Genomic DNA, 24,327 nt, shown 5'->3' with positions numbered 1-24,327 from the left:
TTCTTACTCTTTCCAGTGTTCAGCCGCCGGGCTACTGAGTAACCAGCGGCACACCCCGAGAATGAGCAGCGTGAGCCAAGGCGAGCATGCGCGCTCGTCTTTTGCATCTCAGACCCTCCGTGGGGGCGCGGACGCGGAGCGTCTTTTGCATCTCAGACCCTCCGTGGGGGCGCGGACGAGGAGCGGCTGCAGGGGCAGGCAGCTGGACTTCGCCGCGTGTTGTGGCGGAACCTGGAGCGCTCTCTGGATAGGCCCCTCTGGCCCAGGAGCTCACCACTGCGGGCACTTCACAGTTTCTATTCTCCCAACGAGAGGTCCCTGAGCCTCTCACGGTAGCCTGCAGGGAGGGGTTACTGACAGCATATTCTAGAAAAGGAGGCCCACATTGTCAGGGAAGGTGATTTGCCCAAGGACATAGGAGTCAGGGCCGAAAACACTTGAGGTCACTCCATTCTAACAGAGTGCTTTCCTCCTTCTCTTTAAATTTGTTTCTAAATATACAAATTATATATTTTTAGGCGACATAAATGGCGCATACACAGATAATGTATTGATGCAGTCCGTTCCCATGATAAAAAGTTCTAACTCTAGATAGAGCAAAACACCGCTTGACCCCGGCTCAACCCCCCTCCCCGCCCGAGAAGCAGCTGCTCGTACTCCTGGCTCATGTAACCCAAGAATGTGCTCTGTGTATCTCCGTGTGTATGAATGTACATATAATAAGACCCGGTCTTGTTTCGTTCTTGTCTATAAATAACGCTGTTTATCACGAGCTGCAACTTGCCTTTTTCAGCGGTACACCGTAAATGTCATTTTCCGTCAACACGTGCGACTCTTCCTCGTTCTGTTTGGTTGCTGTGCTCCATGCCATACGACAGAGGCCGCCCCGCTTGCAGTGTTGGTTCTCGGGCTGAGCAGGGCACATGAGGCCCGCATCAGAAAACCAGCGGCCTCGGTTTTTCTGGGACTGTGCCAACCACACGAAGGGCAGCTGGAGTGGGTTCACGGTTAAGGGGCAGCTGCCATGCGGAGAAGGCCTGCCCTCCATGGGCCTCAGCGGGCCTCCCTTCCGGGGACTGAGACGCTCGGCCCCAGTGACACAGGCTTTGCAGGCAGACTGACAGCATCCTGCTACCGCTGCTTCTCGGATGTGTGCCTTTGACAAGATACTTAACCCGCTCAACTCTAATTTCCCCAACAGTAAAGCGGGGGACAGAATGATCCGACACACTTTAAAGTATTAGTATGAGGATGTATGCAAAGCCCTTCAGGGAACTTTTTTTAAAGATTTGAGAGCGTGCACACATTGGGTTGGTGGGGGGGGGGGGGAGACAGAGAAAAGCAGATTCCCCGCTGAGCGTGGAGCCCAAAACAGGGGCTCGATCTCACGACCTGAGCTCAAATCAAGAGCAGGCCGTTCAACCCACTGAGCCACCCAGGCTCCCGGGGAGGCACTTTCAAGTCATGGTATCATGACTTCCTCTTCATGAGCTCACCAGTTCTCTCTGCTTCTTACCGTCCTGGAATATGGTCGAAGGAACAGGTTATGGAAAGAGCAGTAAAAACCCCTTTCCTAATAAAGGGAATTACAGTGGAAGCAGTGCTCTGTCCACTTGTGTCCCATTTCCCTGTTTATGGAGGCTCTCACTGCACCTCCCGAACTGCCCTGTGGGATGGGCTGTTATTCCTGGTTACCATTTTACAAATGAGGAAACGGAGCCCCCAGAGTAGAGGCTGTGGCCATCCCCAGGTCACCCGGCAGTCATCCCAGGAAGTCAGAATCTGAGGGCTTGATTCCCACGGCGAAGTCCCCGTAAGAGCCATGGGGCAGCTGTGCTCTCCAGGGACCGTTTGGGCTCACAGCTGGCAGCACCGTGAGACAGACGCGATTATCTCTAACACATTGTTCAGTCATCCGTCCACCAAACAGTTAAGGCCTTTTAAAAATGTGCCAGACACCGCACAAGTTGGTGACACACGATTGCATGGACAAGCAGGACAACTCCATTCTCTACGGCGGGTGTGGGCAAGCACACTACGGCCTGGGGGCCAAGTCCTCCAGTCTGCAAGAACGGTTGTTACTTTCTAAAGTGGTTGGAAAACGGGAAGATATTTTGTTGACATGTGAAAATTATGTGAAATTCAAATTTGTGTCCATAAATAAAGTTTTACTGTAACACAGCCAGGCCCGTGTGTTGACATATCCTCTGTGGCTGCGGTCACACTCCCAACAGCCCAGTGACCAGCCGCAGTGAAGCCTGAAGGGACTGCAGTCTGGCCCTGTACAGAGAGTGGGCTGTCCCCTGCTGTCGGGCAGAGCTGTGCAGCCATTCATTCCACACACACGGCCTTCTAACAAGTTCATGGTTTTGTTTTTCAGTTGTTCCGGTCTGGGCATCTTTGCAATGATCTTAGCGCTCCCTGCTGTACCTGTTCTAGCAGCGGGTTAGCGGAGCCTGAGGGAAGAACAAGTGAGGAAGCAGCGGCCTCTAGCGGCTCATCTCAGCATTGTTTACATGATTTGGTTATTACAGTTACATTGAAAGAACAGGTTTTGATGAGTCTTCAGAGTTGGGGGAGTTGTATTATTTTGAAATATCTAGAATGTTTTAGAATTTGTTTCCCGCCTATCATCATTTGTGATGATACGGAGGCAGCCCAGTGGGAATCAGACGGACACCTGAATTCTTGTCCTACTAGCCTTGACCAGTTCTTGACCATAAGTGAGAAATCTTCCCTCTCTGGGCTTCAATTAATCCTGTGTAAATGAAACAGTCTCTAAGGGTCCTTACACCTCACAGAGACCGTAAGTACATGCTCCATTTGGGAAGGGTTGACAAGACTTTTCCACAGACCTTCAGTTGAAGTCATTTGTGAGGTCACTCAGCTAGCAAGTGGCAAAGCTATCCCTCAAACACAGGTGTTGCTCTCAAAGCTTTTGCTCTTGACCCCTGGCCCTAAAGTGTGGCATAGATCACATCAGGGTGATTTCTCTTCTGAGAAAGAGAAAGGCCATATCCTGGTGACCACGTATTTTGGGAAATTCTGCTCTCCCGTGTTTGGCCACATAAGAGCTCTACGAGTTGAACACCTTGCAGCAACAGGATTTTAGAGAAAAAGCGATTAGAGACTGGATTGCACTGGAATCTTACTTAGACACAACTCTACACATTCCTTTTCTGTGGTATTTGCTACTCTTCTTTAAAAACAGGGATTCAGGTCCAAGGCAAGAAAAAAGTTTTTAATAAACTTTTATTTTTATATTCAAGATAAAGCATATACACAATTGAATGTGGAAATAAATAACTAGAAATGCTTTGGAAACTTCCATTTCCCCTCTCAAACTCAATTTTTTTTTTAAACTCATGAATCTTTTTATTTGATTTTAAGAAATACGGCAACTTTAATACCAAGAGAAAAAAGAACCACCATTTTGTACACACACATAAAGCTGCCTCCTATAGGTTTTAGTTGGTTTTAATAATAACACAAAAAAGCACACAAGACACAAAGACTCTTCAACAGATTTACTCAAACAGCTTTGCTCGAGAAGAAAAAGGCACAGATTTAAGGGGATGACAATGATTATTAAGAATAGAGTAAATGGGGGCTCAGCCAAAAAGTGACACTTTATGAGCTAAGTCAGGAAAAATGAACAAAATGAACTCTTTCCAATTATCTGCCTTCATTAAAATGAATTCTTAAATTAAACTGTATAAACATATGATATAAAGGTGGTCCTCAGGAATCGTCTTTGTATATTTCCTCTATGTACAGATCTCTGTATACAACTTCAATGTTCCTTATACATCTCCTATATACCAAAATGTGCCAGGGCCTCCAAACTGCATGCCCTGAATCCCTGCGGCACTCGCGGGCAGCTGCGCCACCCCAGCAGCTTCCGCCAGAATACCTGGGAAGTAGGAGGGACCGGTCAAATGTAGTCATCTTCAACCGGCTCCCCGTTGACATCACAGTAATGGATGAAAATGGCCACTACTCGCTGAAACACACCCTTCTTCATCTGACGCATCTCGGAGATTTCTTCTCCTATTGTTTCCATGCAGATGTCTGCAGACAGCTGCCCTTTCCTTCGAGGAGCATAGATGGTGCCTTGGAAATGAGAAAGTAAAGGGGAAACATGTAGGATTATGACAGTCATTTGGAAGTCACTGGTGAAACTAGTGCTGGAGAAAAGCCTATCTGCTGTAATGTGATGAATGAGGTGTAGTTCCTGGACTGGCCCCCCCATTACGCGTGCCACGCTACCGCCCACGTCTGGTGCCTTGGACAGCACACACGATTAAAGGCCCAACGTGACGATGCACCACCAGACAGGCTGGTCATATATTCACGTACGTGCAGTTTTCCAAATCGGTTCCTTCATAAAGTATGTTTTTAAAACTTCCTACAAATGGATGTTCAAGTGCGCCAACACCCAGAAGAAGTCCACTCAAAAGATCCTTCAAGTTTCTCCCCAAATATCTACACCTGAATTTTAAGTTCCTCCATGGTAGCCAATGAGAAGCGGTTCATAAGGAGAATAATCATCATTCGTGTAAATGGAAGAATTTCAAAACAATATAGCTGACAAAACTCTTAAAGAGTAAGAAAATTATAAAACTTTTAGGTAATAAAAACATCTGGGTAGAAAAATCTGTCTCAAGGACTCCTGCTCACCGATCACTATACATCCACAGTAAGCCAACTTACTACTGGAGAAATTAAGAGCTGCTATTTGCGGGCGGAGAACCAAATAGCAACAAAAAAACAAACAAAAAAAAACACATATACGAGCATCTGGGCTCTCTCCACAGTTTGGCTATTGTGGACATGCTGCTATAAAGTTGGCCCTTCAGATCACTATGCTTGTAGCCTTTGGGTCAATACCTACTAGTGCAATTACTGGGTTGTAGGGTAGCTCTATTTTTGTTTGTTTGTTTGTTTTTGACAGATAAATAAAGAAGATGTCGTATGTATATACAATGGAATATGGGTCATCAAAAAAATGAAATACTACCATTTGCAAAGATGTGGATGGAACTAGAGGGTATTATTGCTGAGTGAAATAAGTCAATCAGAGAAAGACAATTATCATGTGATTTCACATGATATGTGGAATTTAAGAAAACAGTGGATCATAGGGGAAGTGAGGGAAAAATAAAATATGAAATCAGAGAGGGACACAAACCATAAGAGACTCTTAACTCTAGGAAACAAGCTGAGGGTTGCTGGAGGGGAAGTGGGTGGGAGATAGGGTCACTGGGTGATGGGCACTAAGGAGGGCACGTGATGTAATGAGCACTGGGTGTTATAGGCAACTGATGCATCGCTGAACTCTACCTCTGAAACCAGTAATACGTTATATGTTAATTGAATTTAAATAACATTTAAAAAAAATTTTAAATAAAAAAAATCCCACATTTATACAGGAAGCAATGTAAAGGCTACACTGCTTTTAACTCACAACAAAATACTAAGTATCTAACACAGTAGGATATACTCCAACTAGAGAATATAAATCAACTCAGGCCATAATTACTTTCTTCATCATCTTCAAAATCATATCTGGCGAAGCTGTTGGGTTCTGCGGCCCGCAATGATCTCAACCAAGGGAAGTCCGAGATCATGGAATATGGAGCTCCGTCCACAACCCCTAAAAGAAGAAGACACATTAACAGTGCTGCTGGTGTGGAAGAAAGAACAGGGCCAAACACTGCAGCACTGTGTAGGCAGACTGTAAAATGTGCATCCACCGTGGGCGAAGAAGTGCTGGACCAGGAGGGGCGGGCTCCGACTCTACCCTGCTGCTATTAGGTCACGGGCTCTCGGTCACCCTTCGATTTCAGTAAGCCTCGGTTTCTCCCTCTCTCTCAATAAAAGAGGTTGAGACGGTGCCCTAAAGTTACTTCCAACTCACGAACTGTAGCAGGTTTCAACTTTCCTCTACTTTTTGTGTTGAAACACTGCTTTGGACGATGTGGGGGACGCTGAAGAGTCACGGAGGGAGAGCAGTATTTATCTGGTCAGTGCTACGTGCAGATACGCAAGACACCACCACCCTGAAGAACCGTAGGGCCCCCTTCCTACCCTCCCGCGGCCTAGCTCCACCACCGGTCAATGCTCACCTTCTAAAGTATAGATCTCTCTACCCCAGGGGTACTTGGGGTATTTCTTTAAATCATCTTCACTTCGTGTGGCTTCAGGGAAGAATTCATACTTAATGAGTTCTCTGGAGGCAACAGGAAAAATTACATAAAAATTACAAAACTGGAAACGATGTTGGGGTGTGGGGTAGAAAGGACCTGTCAAAGTTGTACTGGGCCTAGATTCTAACGAACATCTCAAACAAGATATTAAATCGCTAACAGAAGCAGAACACTAGAGGATACATATCTAGTCAGGTCAAAATTACTTTCCTTGCTATCTTCAAAATCCTGTCAGGAAAAGAAAGCAAGCCACTCTCTAATCAAATGTCTTGTGTGTATAAGGTGCTAAATAAAGCATTTATATAACAAATGCATAAAAAGTCCAACTTTCTGATGATGTAAAACATTAAGTTTTAAGATCTTTAATTTCATTTCTCTTTTCCAAGCACTGGGGCTAAAGGAATGAAGTCCATGTATGTGTATGGTCTGTTCCTGCAATTTTTCTCTAGGTTTAGAAATAAAGTTACAAATATATATGCATGCTTTTTAGTTTTAAGTACTCATTTCCCTCCGTTTTTTTACATGTCATATGTTTCAGTGCCTGAAAAGCTCAGACAAAATCATTTCCAACAAACAACAATCGATTTGTTCCCGAGACCCCTGCTGTGGGACATGACGGCGAAGACCTTCAGGGGCCGCAGATTACTTACTGGTTGATGTTCGCTATGGTGTCCATCCAGCTGCGGATGCGCACCTTGTTCCGGACATTGGGAGGGTTACTGAATTCATGGATAATGCAGATGTGATAGGGGTAGGGACCACTAAACAGCTTCTGCTCCAGGGTCAGTGTGTCCACCTGGGGAAGACATCACAGACAGGGCTTTGGACCACGGAAGAGAACACCTTGGAAATCTATCTCCTTAGAGCATGAATGATCTTTCTTTGGGACCTCAGTTTTAAAATCTTTGGCGGATCTGAAAATCAAACAGTCACATTCAGTCCCGAACACAGACTGCCATGCTGGGAATGGGGCTTGGTAAAATTCTTCTCAGCAAGCCTGCTGATTTACATGTCACTGTTCTATAAATACCCACTGAAGTCGGGAATCCTGATGGAGGTGACTGACCCCCGGGATCCCCTTCTGAGTATGTCCATAGGTTTAAGTGCCGGCTGCATTACAGAGCTGCAAATGTGTAGAATTCTATACACTCTATTCAAACTGGCCTACTGCCAATCCTAAAGACAGAACACATTCCCTTGCCCCCTTGTAGCCTCTGTTCACTTGCCTTCTTCTCATGGTGTCCTCTCCCCCGTCTCTACTTGGGAATCCCATCTTACCATCTTAGCGGCATACATGTCTACCTCCTACTGGAAAGGCAAACTTCTCGAGAGAGGGATGATGCCCTATGTATTCTTCAACCCCAGAAAATAACAGACAACAGATTTGTTTGTTGAAATGAATCTTTTGCGGCCAGGCTTAAACACTGATTGCAACGACTAATTACTCTTTCCTTTAAACTTTATTTTGGCACCAAGCAGAGTCTACATACAACGTTTGCTCTTTTTTCCTCCCAGGTTTATTGAGAAGTAACCAACATACATCACTGTGTACGTTTCAGGCATACAGCATGACAGTCGGATTTACATATATTGTGAAATGATGACCATAATAGGTTCAGCCAATATTCATCTTCTTATGCAGATAATGATAAAAAGTTTCCTCTTAATAATATTAACAGCAGCTATCATAGGACGACTTACTACATGCCACCAACTGTTCTGGTACTTTACATATATTAACTATCATAAGTGTAGGTCTTTATTCTAATTTTACAGATGAAGAAATAAGACAAAGAAGTGAAAGTAATCTGCTCCCGGTCAGTGATCGAGAACTTGAATCAGGCAGTCTGAAACCAGTCTGTGCTCTTAAGCACAGGCAACTTTTCATAAGTATAAAGACTTAGATAACAACTGCCCTCATCATCTAGCTTGCTAAAAACCCACACAAATCAACCAGAGAAGCATTAAGGACGAAGACTGGCAAGGTCGTCTAGCCTGGTGAAAAGCACTGTGTAGAATGTAAAGACTCATTACTACACGTTGAGCAAATCAATAAATTGAGTCCAAAAAGGTAGAAGACTGAAAAAAAAAAAAAAAAAAAGCCACTGCACTACTCCTCCGAAAAGAGCGGAGCGAGCCGGTTACCTGCTGCATTGGGCGCAGGTATATGATGCGGTTCCTCTCGGGAGGCATCCTCAGAATCTGATCGAGTACTTGATCCATGTTCAGTTTCTTGCACTGTGCGTAGTCGAAGCGATTCACGATCGGCGCATTTTCTACTTTTAAATGTTTCAGTACCCTGCACCTGGTAGCTGCAAAACGAAAACAAGGGTGAGCTCTACAAATACTTTGTACAAAATAACATAGCCGTGTATAGCCCATCTGGAATCATTTTTGGAGGATGGGGCCAACTTACATTAGCAACAAATACTGCAGACGGGAACATCTCTAACCTAGGGCAAGTACTGTCACAAAGTACAACAGTTATCAAAATGATTTGAAAATGTCATGGGGCGCCTGGGTGGCTCAGTCAGTTAAGCGTCCGACTCTTGGTTTCAGCTCCGGTTGTGATCTCTGGGTTGGGACACTGAGCTCCACATCGGGCTCTCCACCCAGTGTGGAGTCTGCTTGGGATTCTCTCTCCCTCTCCCCCACCTGTTGGTGCTCGTGTGCGTGCGCTCCCTCTCAAATAAATAAAATTGTTAAGAAAGAAAGAAAAGAAAGAAAGAAAGGAAGAAAGGAAGAAAGAAAATGTCATTCTGTCCTGTTCAAAAGATGGTAGTCACCATCATGCTGAAGGAATGTCAAGGTACTTTTTCCTATCTAAGATTTTACTGGCAAGGAGTCTATGTTCCAGAGAATAACTTCCCTAAACATAGCAACTGTTTAGAAAATATTTATTGAAAAGAATGAATGATGCTAACTATTAAATTATACAGCTTTAATGGGTAATGTTCAAATAAACCTAGAATGATTTACAAATATGATCACACAGTCACCCGTACGAATGGGCAGAGTTGATTTTAATTCCTATCATAAGCATAAAAGCAAAACCTTAAAAGACCCAAAATTTTTGGATATTTTGGTCTGAAGCTGTGTAGTCCAATGTGGTAGGCGCTAGCCACCTGTAGCTTTTTAAACTTCTACTAACTAAAATGTATTAAAATTAACAATTTAGTTCCTTAGGCATTAGCCACAGTTCAAGTGTTCAATAGTCACATGGGGCCAGTGGTTACCATACCAAACAGTGCTGATACAGAACACTTCCGTCACCGCAGAGAGTTCTACTAAAAATGCTGGCCTGAAACATGATTATATATGCTCCCTGCTTAACACGTGTCAGGTTATAGAGAAAAACAGTTGCTCTACGATAAATGCACTTAACTGTAATAGTATGCTAACTTCAGAAAAATAGCCCGCTCCTTGTTTTTTTAATCTCAAAGTTCATTCTGATCCAATTTTTACTATAGATTTCAACCTGGTCCAACTCAAGGGAGAATCAGACGGAAGACATGATAAAACCATAAGGCTGATATGCTTGATCTCTTCAACATTTCATAAAGACATCTTCTCTAACCTCCTTGACACAATGTCATCACCTTCCTGAGCAATCTAGCCCTGTAACTAACTTGATGTTGGAGGGCGAAGCAAATCTCTGCCTTTCTGACTCATTTTCTCCTTCTGTGACCTGGCAGGAGGAAGGGGAAGCAGGGCAGGCGATCAGAAAGGAGGAAAAGAGAGAGGACCAGATGGCTATAAGGGGTCAGTGGCTCTGCACTGTAAAACCAGACAAGGCTGAGGTCAGTTCGGACCTCATTAGTCATCTCGCCTACCAGTAACTCAATCAGCAGGTGTCTAGGGGAGCTACTTATCTAGGATCCCTGGTCTCGCGATAAGCTGAGCTAAACAATTCGGTTTAAGGGCAAACAAAAGGCAGGGCCTGAGGCCATGTGATCCATCACTTAGGTTTAGAGAAGCTATGGAGAGAATGAATCCTCAGAGTCAAGTGCACAGAGGTGAAAAGCAGTCAGATTCTCCAAGAGATGAACAGAGAAAATAGAAGTGAAAGCAGCTGAAAGGCTGCAAGGCAGATTCTCAGACCTCAGAGGGAAGAGTGCTGATATGTTGCCTTAAGCCAGGTTGGGCTCTCCTGCTGTTATGACCTCTGGGCTTCTGCAGGGCCCCGATTCTGTTTTAGGAGGAAAGTCCAGCAGGAGATGGTCACTTAGTAGACATTTTAAGACTTCATTGACTGGAATGGAGTAAAGTACCACATCTTAAGGATGAACATAGGGTCTAGAACTTTCTAGAATTCAGGAGAGAGGTAGTGTTTCAATCTTAGTTTTTTTAATCTCTTCTTTCTGGGATTCTCCTAGTGTATGACAAACTGTTTGGGAAGGATTTCCTTGCTTTGCTTACTAGTAGTAACACAGAAGTGCAAAGAAAAGAAAGCCCCTAATACTGCAGTACAAATATAATACAAGCTAACATAAGGTAAGCTTTTAGTTAGAGGTCAGACCCTCCACTACGTATATGCATACATACACACATGGACACACACGCACTTATTGTACTTACTCTTCACAAAAATGTGTTTATAGGGTGGGCATAATTATGTACACTTCACAAATTGAAAAAAATGGAACACAGAGAATATATAACTTGAGCAAGGCAAAAAACATGTCGTATCTTCATAATTCTGCATGGATAGGTATCAAAAACATAATTTTGAGTGAAAATAGAGAAATGCACATACCACAGATCTGAAATTCTAAAAGCTCACACAAAATAATACCCTACCCTCTTACTTGTTCAGAGGTCAATACGTATGTAAGTAGAAAAGTACTGAAGGACGCAGATTAAAGGCATGAGTAGAGACGGTCAGGGCTGATGGGATTGGTAACGCAGGACAATGGGACTGAAAGGAGAAGTCTGGACTAAGGATAATGTGCCAGGAACTGAGGTTCTGATCGACGACGATGTCAATCAATTCTAGAGCCGTTAAGCACATAAGGTGCAGTCCCCACAAAAACACGAACACAAAACATGAACATGATACAGCGTGGCAACCAGTAGAGACAGGATTCAAGCTGAGATCTGCGTAACTCCAAGGCCAACCCATGTTGTGAATCTACTCTGTCAGATCAAGTAGCAATTACCATTTGGAGGAAAGCAAAGGAGGGGCTGTTTTAAAAGACGAAGTCTCTGCACGTGCTCCCTCACAGACACTACGGAGGAACTGCTTGAGAACTACAGAACAAGGACAGAATTAGAAAGAATCCAACGTAATGATTCCTTTGAAAAAAATTAAGAAGTGTTACTGTAGTACTCATGAGTGAGTCCTTAATGCTTTAAGCTCCCTCGTGATGCTTCTGTATGACACAGGCCTAAATACATACCATGGATGAACATCATCTTGGGACAGTCCTTTAACACAAGATCTGTGATTCCACAGTTGGTCATAGTGACTCCAACAAGATTTTTGGATTTTAATACAAGGACCTACGAGAAGAAACATTTTAAAAGATGTGTCTTTCTGCAGATTTTTTTTTTTTTTAAAGCTTAAATGTTTTCACTGGCACAAGTTAAGAAGCAGCTGTTACCAATTTCTTCTTTTAGGGCAAAAAAATTACAAAGATGGAAACTTTAGTCATTATTCAGGAACTTGGCTGAACTGAAAGTTAAGTGGGGTTTTTTCCTTCACCTGCACATGGTCATCCTCAATCACAGGGTCACTGGTACTGGTGGACTTATCTGCTGTCCGCTTCCGCTTCATGGCATGACGCGGCTTTGTTTTGGCAACCTCTAGAAAAAGGCAAGAGGAAAATCCAAATTTTAGCTTTTAGCTTCCTTTCCGTCATGAGAACACATTCAACTGCACACAGCGTATAAAACTCTATCGAGGCAACTCTCAAATCTATGGCCTGGTTCCCAACAGAGTATCATCAGATTATATCCCAACAGAATAAGACCGCTATTTCCAGCTGACTACTCCAAAACGAGGTCACCCTCCATTATCTCGAGCCGGTCGACAGCAAATATGATATTTCTTCTCATACCTCGGCCATACCAACAATCTAATTAGCATTCCTATCTCCAGTTACCAACCCATCCTAAATACCCTTGGTGGATTAAACTCACCACTTTGCTGCTGAACAACTTTAAATTACTAACTACTGCTTAGTAAATCTGTTTCAAGGCCTGATACCTATTCTCAATTTTATTCCAAACCATGTCCCAGACATTTGCCACCGCCAGAGCCATCTGAAACTAAAATCATTCTAGCTCCTGCCTTGAACCTTTCCTGACCTCACTTTTTGAAATTCTACCCATTCCTGGAAAGTCCAGCTCAAATACCACCTGCTCTAACAAACCACGTGGGCCCCCAAACCTCATCAGCAGTTCCGTAATTCGCTGTATACTTATTTTGTTTCTCCACTTAAACGAAAAGTTCCCTGGAGGCAACAACATTGCCTTATTTCACCTTCGTGTCAGTGTCAGCCGCTAGCAGTGATCTAAAACGAACATTTACCGAACAAGCTGGCACTCAACATTCACTGAATGAATGAGTGCATTACAGCTACGGAAATGGAGCAACAAGAGTAGCCAATATTTACTGAGCGCTTACTGTGTGCCAGGCACTTTTTTAAGGGTTTTACTTGCAATAAATAATTTCATCCTTAAAAAAGCCCTCTGAGAGAGATTATTCAGTTTTACATAGGAGCAAACAGAGACACGGAATGGTAGAACAGCTTGCCATCGGGTGAGTGCTGGAACCTGGAGGCAACGCCAGGCAATCTGGCACCAGTCACTATGTTAGAAAACCTGTAGTCCTATCTGGCCAGCTCCTGGTTAGTAAGACCCTAACTCATTTACTAGTGCTGTTCTCAAACCTGACAGTTCAATTATAAGAGCAAACAACACTGCGTTGATTTTATTTAAAGGCAAGGTCTAAATTTATCTCTAAAACTTTAACAAGCACATATACATTCTAAGACAATACGCTAAAAAATCACTGTCCTCATTTTTCGACAAGCATTCCGTAGCAGAGCATTTATTGAATGCAGTAAGGTTGATCTTTATGAATTAAATCTCATCACACTGCCTTCGGACACCACTACTAGATTACAAACATCCTACTTGGTAGTTCTGTAACTTCAAATGAAGATTAGAAAGAAAGACAGGAAACAAGGTGCAAATACTGCAAATTCCCAAAGGCTTGGCTTAGATAGATGGGAACTGTAGAGATCGAATTCAAGTGCCTTTTTTTTTTTTTTTTTTTTTACACACCAGACCCTTTCCTCTACAATTTGAAACCTTTGTGAAATCTTAACTATGCAAACCAATTGAAAGCAGCTACTCTGGTTGAAAGCTGAAAGGGAGCCTAGGAGTTCTACCCATCAAACTTCCTCTGAAGACCCTGAACCCAAACAAAACCCTGGGGTTCTGGAAAAAGATGAGAACTATTGATCTAGCCAACCCACTGAAGGGCTTCTTTCACAGTATTTCTGAAGGAACTTCATGCAAAATCGAATTACCTTTACTGACAAGGAATCTGCTAAAGGCAGCACATTTCACGTGACAGATAAATTCACACACCTGTTACAACCAATAAGAGGAACTGGTTTGTCTCCCAGTACCCGAAAAATGAAAATGAACAAACAAAAAACACGTCTGCCTCCATTCCTTTACGACAGTGTTGAAATTAGAATCTTCTGCAGCATTCTCTTTTTATGATCTGATTTTCAAACTTTTCACCTTCCTGGAAAGCTCTCCCCCTTAACTGATCAGAACATGGGGTTCAAAGTTAAATTTCCTGCTCTCCAGAGTACCCAAATTGGCAGTTCATATTTTCTAAGAGAAGTTATAAAATGGAGTCACATTTTACATGTAGATAAGCACTAAAAACAAAGGCTTCCCGATGTAAAAAATTCATCATTTTTTTTTCTTATACCTCCCTCTTTGTTTAGGGACAATTCTTAGTGATTCCATACATCCACCAGCATCAACATACCTCATATGTTGGTTCCTACCACTTAGTAAGTTCACAATTATTCACTGAGCCCCATACCACGTAACACATTGTGCTAGAAGCTGGGAATAAAATGGCAAACAAGCAGACACTGTCCCTGCCCTCATGGAGCTCAGTCTATTGGAAAGACAGACAGTAAAACATGGAATTACAACACAGTATAGTTAACATTGGCGTAGAAGGTGCTACAGAAACACAGAGAACAAACCAATTCAGTCTTGGGGTGTCAGAGAAAGAGATTAGTATTTATGAGAACCATACCGTATTAATCTTAAATGCTATTCTTTGATAATCCAGTTAGTGATTTTTGTGATATTTATTTTATAAAGTATACAATGAGGGTACAAACAACAACTTACAGGTATTTATTCCCAAAATAAGAATCCACAAGATAACTATGTTAGCTTCTAACAGGGTTTTAACACAACAGAAGGCCATAAATTGAAAACCAAATTAAAAACTCAAACATTTTCTTTGAAAAAGTGATTTTTAAAAAATTCATAACACTCAATCAAGTTTTGTACTTTTAAACTTCAGAGTTTTAAGGAGAAAAATCCAAAGAGCAGAATGGCCAAGGGATATCAAAAATATGCTAGATCAAAAATAGCAAGTTGAAAGCTGTATTCAAATAACTTGTTCCTTCCACAAGAGCTCCAGAGAATACTAAAATCAGCACTTGGACATCTCTCCAGAGAAGTTGTCACTGAAAGTAAATGGACATTTGCATTGTTGAAAAAATGAGGCAATAATTTACCTACTGTACAGTTAGCTACATACACAGTAGAAATCGCCAACTGAAAAAAAAATCGCAAGATATAATTTATCTAAAAAAGTAAAATTGATTTTTTTTTAATTTCTAGAGAATTCTTTAACCTAAGAGAAGTTCTAGACCTGAAACAAGTCAGAAGGAAATGGTAAAGAGGATAGCAGAGTGCAAGACAACAAAGAAGTCAAAGCCCCCTAGGGTTAATATGAAGTATTTATACTAAAAACAAAACCAAAACAACCCCCTCCCCCAAACAGTAACAACTCAAACATTTACTAAGAGACAAAAGACAAAATGAGAGACAAAACAGTCCCTAAATAGGAAGACTCCGTGCTGTAAAAATGACAATTATTTTTTCAGTGGATCAATGTAATGGAATTAAAAAAAAAAAAATCCCAAGATTTGCTTTTGGAGCTTGACGAAATTATTGTTAAAAATTATAAAAATAAATGAGAAATGCTTGACTAGCCAAGGAAATTGTGAAGAAGAATAAAGAGAGAGGACAGAACACTGGAACAAGAACAGAGTACCCAGAGACAAAACTAAGTTTATTTTATCTAAGGTACATAATAAAAAAGCATTTCAAAATAATGACATGAGAATGCATGCCAATAAACAGCACTGAAACAACTCAGTGACAATTTGAAATAAAAAAATTAAGTTCATTCCCACAGACTGAAACAAACAGCTAAGATAAGCAAATGAATAAAAGAATGAGAAGACACGATCAATGATCGGAACCATGCGTAAGGAAGGTCTTCCACAGCAGAAAAGAGAGAAAATCACAAAGGTAAACAAGTAGATCTGACTTGACAAACATGAAAAACCATGCAACAAGAGGCGTCGTCACGGGGAGTTCCTGTGTAATGGGCACAGAGTTTCCGCTTGGGAGGATGAAAACGTTCAGATGGATGGAGGTAATGGTTGCACGACAGCATGAACGTACTTAATGCCAATGAAATGTACACTTCAAAATGGCTAAAATGGTGACTTTTGCGCTATGTATAAAAAAAAAAGAGATGATAAAACATTTAAAATTCAAGGGAAATGTATTTTTCGTCATATGGCAGAACTAATGTTTGTAAAGCATAACAAAATTTTAAATAAAACTCATATTTTATTATGAGTTTAAGCTACTATGGTTAGCATATAATTAAGGCCTCTTATTTATCTTCTGAAAGCAAATATTTTTGTTAGTTTAGCTCCACATGATTTGATTGGCTCTATTTAATATATTTAAAAAAAAGCACTAACTCCACGTTCTGGAGCTAATTTTAAGATTTTCAAATTAAGGGAGACCTGGAGAAAATTAAAATACATTATTCATTGATAGCTATTCATAACTTCATAAGGCAGGAGAGATTACTTAAAAAGAAGGTCAGAAATATAAACAGAACTATGATTGAGAAATGTGCTTACCCCATCCAATCCAAGGCCTTGGCACACACATTATAAACGTTGTCAATGAAATTAGATACATATATAATATGTTCCGAGTGTATCTTCACCAAAAACAATTCTCAGCTAAACTACCTACTTACCTGCTTATCTCCTGGCAAACCTAACTGGAAGCAAAACTAGATTTCAGAAAGAATTACTAAGTACTACAGAGGCAGACCGAGGGGTATCCCATACGATATGTTCCCCAGCCCCAGCCACTTCAGGTCCTTACCTTTTGGCTAAGGTTTAAAGCTTCACTAAGAGATGCGACTTCCCTAAGTATGGGATGGGAGCAGAGTTACACTGGGACTTAGACATCAGAATCGGTATCGTATTTAGGGTCAATATACACAGTTGCATTTCTCTTAGAGGCTTAGCTGTTTAAGTTTTCCTGGGTTGGAGGTTTTACAACATCTTTCACATGCCTTCCCCCCACCCACACCACTGCTGAAAATTAGTTCAAACTCTGTTTGATCACAGAACCCCAACACAGAATTCCATTTGCCGAACTGGCTTTATGAACGAAAACGTATGGAGCAAGCTCACGCCCCTGCCAAGGCCTACCCTGCAGGTGCTAGTCCTGGCAGCGTTGTCATACCTGACTCAGATACCAGCGGTACATGGGAGAGTCTGCTCCTGGCCCTTGTTAGGGGCCTCCGAGGGTAGTCTTCATGAGACTGCACGTCACAGCTCTCAGGCTGGGAGCTCCCCCTCCTGTCCTCACCTGTAGCCCCAGAGCCACTCCCATTAGTCCTCTCATCATGTGCTGGGCCTGAAGACCCCCCTTGTGGCAGAGTCCTAAAGGAAAAGGCGGATCTCGTACCATCCGGGCCATTCACAACACAGGCTCGGCTGGTTGAAGGACGTTCCTCATCAGAACACCTGCTAGTTCTCCTTTGGGATTCCTGGGGCCTGTGACAGCAGCATCTGGGGCAGACAGAACTCTCTGCATCACCCTCCTCCATGGCCTCAGAGTCCTCTGACCCACCGGGGGAGCAGACACACTGCCTGGACACATCCACTTCTGAAGGGCTAGGCTCGGAAGAGCCGCCGCTGTTCACCGTCCTTACAAAGTCGGGGCTTTGAGAAGCAGTGCTGTGTGAGCTGGAGGTTCCCACTGTGCTGGCGGTGGCGCTGCTGCAGCTGGGGTAAACATCCTTGTTTTTTTTCTTTTCAGGAATATCCCTAGCTGCTTTCATATCGGCTTTGATCTGCTCACTGGTGACCTGACAGCCTTTCTCACAGCTGCTTTCCTCGAGGGGAAACTGCTTCGATTGGCCCATCTGATGGGAGTTGTACCTCTTTCGAAGTGGAGTCTTGCCTTTTCCACTTACTGCTTATAGAAAAAGAAGAATGGCCCGAGGAAAAGAAAAGATTTCAGTACAAATTCCGGACAAAAGGCAAGAGTAAATCTGGAACAGGAAACAATGTACACTAATTTTCCTCAAGTATAATGGTGACCACATCACTCAGCTGCTCAAAAATTCTCTATGGTCTCTAGTGCCTACCTGGTTTAGTCTCAGCTCAGCCTCCGCAGCCCACCAGGATCTGGTTCCAGACTAGCTTTCTGTTCTCGGCCCCTCCATATACATGCTACAAGCCAGCCCAAACTTTTCTCTGAGCATACCCCTGCCATACTACCTCCGGGCCTTTGTTCTCACCAATTCTTCAGCCTTGCACCTTTGTTCAGTCTCTCCTGCGCCCCCACCCCAAAGCCCCTGTAGGATGTGTCCTGTGATATTATGATCTAGACTTCTGGCCTGACTCTTTAACCAGACTAGAAGTTCCCTAGAGAGAGAGGGATCATGACTTACTCATCTCTGCATCCCTCACCACACCTAAAGTTCCTGGGGCACAGTAAGGCTCAATGAATATATAAAGGAATACTTAAATAAGACTTTGGCTGACAGATCTAGTTTCTAAATTCAGAAACTGAACTTCCTAGGAAACATTAGGTTAGTCAGCTGGTCACATTCATTTTCCTAAATTTTAGTTTCCATAAAAGCTCCTTTCAACCACAGTGTGAAAATACCTGAATTTCTTAAAAGGACTAAAGTAAGAATGGAGCAATCAGTCATTGGTTAGTAAATGATTCCAAGTCTAAAGAACTAAGCTTTCCACACACAGAAGTGATTAAATATTTCAGGGCCAGTGTTAAATGTACACCAAACATTCAAACATATTAAGGAGTAGGGTACCCAAGGGAAATTAGTGGACAATTTTTAAAAACCTCATCCTTTGCTCAAAGTGGTATGCGTATGCACGTAGTTCTGAGAAACAGAAGGGAAGGCAAGACAAGGAAGAAGAATGAACTGAAGGCTAAGAGAATTACAGTTTCTTGGTGAGACAAATGGTAGAAGCTGTTGACTAGATGTAAGGGGAGGCAGGGAGTATAAGAACATACTGCAGGACTCCCTCGAGCACCACACTAGCCACCAACATTCACTAAGCACGCCTGGACAGATCAGCTGGCAGAGTGGTTGTTTTCTCACTGCTCTGGACACCTCAGGAGTCATCCCCCACGTGAAGCCCAGGCCTCTCACTAATCCCTGATACTCTGATGCCACAAGGTCCTAAAGCCTCCACTGTAGAGGTCACAATCCTCACGTCTTCTCTTCCCTGAACCCTGATTCCACAATATTTTTGTTGTGCTACACTTGCCCTCAAGAGCGCCCCCCCCCCCCCATTCCCCTCTCCCTTGGGCTACTGCCCTCCTCGCCTCCTCTCACATTCCGTAAGGAAATGTTAACTACACCACAGGTTGTGGTCGGGACACATTATACAAAGGTCAGGTGTGTCAGTTCTCACAATGACTCCCACTAACTGGCCCCAGCAAGACATTATCTCTCACCTGATAGTTCCCTGGACTGCACTGACTCTCCAGATTTTTCTTCACGTTCAGAGTAACGCCGAGCACCATTCTTAGGAATCCAGACTTCTTGGAGTTCTAGACTGTCTTCCTCATCATCACTCTCTGAATCATGAACAGTAATTGGGGTTGGTTTTACTACACGTTGAAGACCACTGGGTCCTAAAACAAAAAGCACAGGCCAAGTTACTTTTTGCCAAGAAAGCCTCTCACTTCAAGTACTGTTTGCAGGGCTCTGGGCTCACAGAGATGCTGTGGCTCTATGTAGCCTCCCTTATCACTCATGTTAACGGAATACACACATTTCTAAAGGCAGTTCAAAACAGAAGATCATATGGCATTCCCCTTGAGTACCTTCGCTATCTGAAAAAGTCACAGAAATCACCTTAAAAATAACCAAATAAGTCTTAATAATCATTTGAAAAAGAGTCTACTTTCCCAGTTTGGAAATGTATGAAGACAAAGTAAGTAAGATGAACCTCAGACACCTGCAGGACTGGTGAGCTCTCTGCGTGCTTTAACTGAATACGGTCATTCTCATTAGACGTAGCAAGACAGTTCTTGAAAGGCTAGATACATGGCACAGTTTGGTTATTTGAGTATTTATATACATATAAAAAGTGGCTTCTCTGCTTGGCAGTACCCTTTGTAAACGTTTACTCTTATGACCCAAGTCCCTCTGACAAATGACTGAAGTTCACTCCATCGATAAAATGGAAGCCCCAAGGAACCTTGCCTGTCTTGTTCCTGTCACACTGTACAATGCCTGGCACAGAGTAATACTCAAAAAATATTTGCTGAATAAGTGACTGCATCTGTAAGACACTTAAAACAAGGATTGTTAAAGATCTTTTCAATTCAAAGACAAAAATTAGCATTCCAACAGTCCAGGAGTAAGAAAACTTGGGTTCTAATCTCAGTGCTGTCCCTTTAAGACTGGCTGAGCGGTCTTAAGGAAATTACTCAAACTCATTCTGAAAGACTATTAGTTTCCCCATCTGTAAAACATACGGTTGTATTAGGTAATCTTAAGGGCCTTATGACTCTATATAGCCTGCCGTAAGTCACCCAGGGGCCAACAGAGACGAGATCTTGGTCTGTTAACTAAACCAGGTCAGCCTCTCCACTCTTGCTCCTCTCCACCAGAATGAAGGAAGAAGACAAGCAAACTATTTCGTCAGGTCACTTATTTTCTCCATCAACAGTCTGAGTGCTTTCTTTCTACACACACATACATACACACACACGTGTGAACAACAATATAGAAAGAGGAGCTGCTGCCAGTTATAAAAAATAACAAACCTTAATAAGATATACATATGTGCAGCAAGGGGAACATCAATATAATATGGGTGTCAATAATAAACCGCATATAACACATCATTAGCCATAATGCTGAACAACAGTCACTCTCCGTGTTTTACTTTCTTCATTGGAGTCAGGCCCAAGTTTTCATAACCACGAACGTGGAAGTCACATGATTACCTGCTTGTTCCTCGTCAACATCCACAGGGATAACCGCCTGACTGCGAGCTGCCGTCTCCTGTCCGCTCGCGGCCACCACCTCTCCGTCTTCTGGCACCATGTCTTCCATCTCATTCAGTGCTTCAACAAAAATACACACAAAGTGAAACCAAGAAAGGCCTAAAAAACCCACAAAGGCAGGCAAATCTGTGGCACCCGTGCGATTATGAGGCCCACGCTGGAAGAACAGCCTGTAACAGTGCTTCATCATACAGACGAGAACAAGAAGTGCCCAATTATTCTATGGGAGAGAAAACTGCGATGGGAAAGGGGCACTTGGTGGAGCCAGTCCATCACTGTTAGATGAAAGCAGGGAGAACGGCAAGCAGCAGAGAGAAGAAAGCCCCACGTTCGTTCCTGGAGATGTCATCAGGAATGGCTCTATGAGGCAACTGTGTGCCTCCCTATAAGCGACTGCCGGACAGTAGTGAGGGCCAGCTACTGGACGACCTCACGATCATTCTACAAGCAATCAGTGCTGTAGTATCTGCCAGTGACACCAGGACGCACTGGGCAGGCAACCTCAAACTCACATTTCCTCTCCAACTCTCTGAAGGCTACGGTATCATTTTTAGCTAATACAGGACAAGGATTACGAACAAATACACTAAGCACATTTTTAACATTTTACTATCACTCACATGTTCTACATCAAAGAATTTGTCACAGTTATTAGTGCCTATCAGTGAATGGGAATGTGTGATTTTATTTATATCTTTCCAGAAGATGAGCACAGTGAGCAATTTCAGACTAATAAGCTTCGATTAGCTTACTCTATCTTAAGATAAAATGGTCGCTTTTCCAAAAGGAGCCCAAATAAAATAATTCCTGGCTTTGCCAGCTTTTGACAAGGTTAAATTCAATCCCTCAAATCAGTATTCAAGGCAGTCAAGCTAGTACCCTCTTACAACCTAAGCTCGTGTGCCTGATCTCGGTCTGAGTCAGGGCAATAACCATACCATCCTTCCATTTACAGCTCGGCCATGACCCTGAGGCCGCAGAGACTGTCTAGCCTGTTCACCACTATAGCCTCAATGCCTAGGGGTGCTCAAGGACTATGGCTGGGAAGTCAACCAACCATTTGGATGAAATGAATAAACCAACAAAAGAGAAAACAAGATCCTGTTCCTGAAAGAACTAAAGAATCTACGTAAGTAGACAAGACAAATTCAGTTAACAAATAAACAAGGCAAAACTGGATTACAACAGAAAGACACCATTCAGATAAATGTTTCTGGAATATACAACAGTAAAATTTGAGATTTTGTGGGGACAATAGGATTTGCTTTGATATTTAATACATACCAAAGCACACTCCCCGTTATGTTCAGTCTCCCATCTCAAATTCTTGCCCATCTGTAGACTTCCATTTTCTACATTTCATTTAGTGCCCAAAGGAGGCCTGACCTTGCCTACAAATCTTTCATGATAAAAGCCAATCGATTTTCTTCTTTCATTCAATTCTTATGAACAATTATGAAGAGCAGTAATTATCATGTATATACTCTATGCCAGTCTCTTCTCTCAAAGAGAATGCACATGTTGTAACAGAGATGTCAGATACATAGAATGAGGTCAGAAGAGACTTGCTAACAGTCCAAGTGCAAGGGGAATATAGACAAAAAAGGAGCAACTAATTATCCTGTTGGGCAGGGAAGTTTTCACTGATATGAGGTGACATTTCCTGAATGGCACAAAGCATGCTACATTTTCCAGAAGAGTAAGTATTCCAGTGATAGAAAGAACAAGTGTTTGTATTGAGATGAGGGGGTAAAAGAAAATGAGGCTAAAAGGGTAGCCTGGACCCCAGACTGTGAAAAGCTTAGAAAGTCTTGCTAAAAAGCTTAGAATTATTTCTCATAGGCAGAGGGGAACCATTAGAACAGAAGTACATTCATATGCCTATGTGATAAGTTTTTCCAAAGCTGCTGAGCAACAGCTTTTTAGGTTGCCAGGAAAACCTGTGAAGGTATTTAATCTAACATCCAAAAGTCACTTTATATTTAACTTCTTTCATTGCATTCATTCCTTTGAATACTTATTAAGCAGCTACTACAATATGTCACTGTCCTAGGTGCTGAGAAACAGTGGCGATATCCTAAGAAGAGGCAGCAGTTAGTGTGACAGCGGTGCAAGCTTGGCACACAGTAAGCACGGTGTGTGAGTTGGGGAGTAGCACATGGTGAGGACAGGCCAGATCATGGAGGGTTTTATGGCCCAAATCAAGAAACTAGATTTTCTTCGTAAAGCAGTAGGAAGCTACTGGAAAGTCTGAAGTAAGGGAGCAAGAGCATCTGGTGTATGTTTTAACAACACTGCCCTAACCACCCTAAGACCTAATTTTAGCTGATCAAGAGAGAAAGTAGGGTGACCAGTTTGAAATGTACTAAAGCATTTAGATTAAAAAAAAAGATGTGGTACAATGGTAGTACAGTAGGCAAGGAGAATGTAGACTGAATGGCAAGATGCTTTGAAGACAGTCAACAAGTTCTTGCTAAATGACTCGATGCCATGGAGAACAGATAGGTGGGCAGTAAAGAAAAGAGAACATCTTGATTTTTGTCTCCAGTAAGTAAATGAGATGGCGATACCCTTGGACAAGGGAAGATGCAACTGATTCTTGGTTTAGATTTTTTTTGTTTCAAAATATTTTAACATTAGGGCAGTACATTTTTTCAGAATGATTTTAACTTACAGAAATTATGTAAGCTATCTTTTAATCAAATATCAATGTTTACCAAATGTTTTGTTCAGCTTAAATGTTATTTCAATTGTTAAAAAAAATCCTGTTACAAAATATAACCATAAATCTTAATGGATTTGAGATTTTTTTTTACAAATATATTAATGGTCTCTTTTATACAAAGCCTGATTAGAAATTCATAGCCTTTATTAAATGTAAAATAAAGGAGAACGGTCTTTTAAGAAATGATTTATATGCAACCATTTCTAATATCGGATATATTATTTAGTGGTTGACAATTACCTGCCCAAAACATAAAACAAAATGCATTTACTGTGATTTTTTTTCACACTGTGGTTCACCCTCAAACTTCATAAGGATTTTCCATAAATCAATGGTTCTCAAACTGTGGTCCCAAACCAGCAGCATTAGCGTCACTTGGGAACTTGTTACAAATGAAAATTATGTGGCCCCACCCAAACCTACTAACTCAGACCCTCTGAGGGCTAAGCCCAGCAACCTGTATTTTGACAAGTCTTCCAGGTAATTCTGATGCACTCAAGTTTGAGAACCACTGCCAAAAATAAAAGCTGCAGAGCAATTTCACTTAGGTTAATTTAGATTAATGGGGGGCAGAGCTACGGCAGTGGTGAGGGAACAGAGAGGGGCACGCCATTTTTAAAAGTAGTGAGTACCTGGGACTTATGTGTTAAATCAAGATAGAAACTTAGTAAAATGACATAGAGGCAAAACTATGCTTTGTGGTTATAATTAATTCAAAAGTAATTATATTAAAATAATTTG

At 42.2% G+C, this 24,327-nt stretch overlaps 1 protein-coding gene across 11 annotated transcripts in view; it reads right to left on the bottom strand.

The window, feature by feature from the left end:
• Positions 1–3,512: 3,512 nt before the first annotated feature.
• The window catches only part of FBXO38 (F-box protein 38), a 53,730-nt gene continuing 32,915 nt past the window's right edge, over positions 3,513–24,327 (bottom strand). For 4 of the 11 annotated variants that reach the window (XM_026510710.4, XM_057312241.1, XM_026510711.4 and 1 more), the window contains 10 exons: positions 20,802–20,921; positions 19,299–19,478; positions 17,046–17,783; positions 11,914–12,014; positions 11,609–11,711; positions 8,355–8,521; positions 6,860–7,005; positions 6,129–6,232; positions 5,543–5,656; positions 3,513–4,113 (listed from right to left, as the gene is read on the bottom strand). In XM_026510710.4, coding sequence (XP_026366495.1) covers positions 3,935–4,113; positions 5,543–5,656; positions 6,129–6,232; positions 6,860–7,005; positions 8,355–8,521; positions 11,609–11,711; positions 11,914–12,014; positions 17,046–17,783; positions 19,299–19,478; positions 20,802–20,921 — 1,952 coding nt within the window. In that variant the 3' untranslated portion in view covers positions 3,513–3,934. The remainder of the gene's footprint in view (positions 4,114–5,542; positions 5,657–6,128; positions 6,233–6,859; positions 7,006–8,354; positions 8,522–11,608; positions 11,712–11,913; positions 12,015–17,045; positions 17,784–19,298; positions 19,479–20,801; positions 20,922–24,327) is intronic. The other 7 variants (XM_026510712.4, XM_048224318.2, XM_026510715.4 and 4 more) reach the window with 4 other exon arrangements.

Source organism: Ursus arctos, unplaced genomic scaffold (genome assembly GCF_023065955.2).
Source record: "Ursus arctos isolate Adak ecotype North America unplaced genomic scaffold, UrsArc2.0 scaffold_15, whole genome shotgun sequence".
Classification (NCBI taxonomy): Eukaryota; Metazoa; Chordata; class Mammalia; order Carnivora; family Ursidae; genus Ursus; species Ursus arctos.
This window is presented reverse-complemented; position numbering and strand designations above follow the sequence as displayed.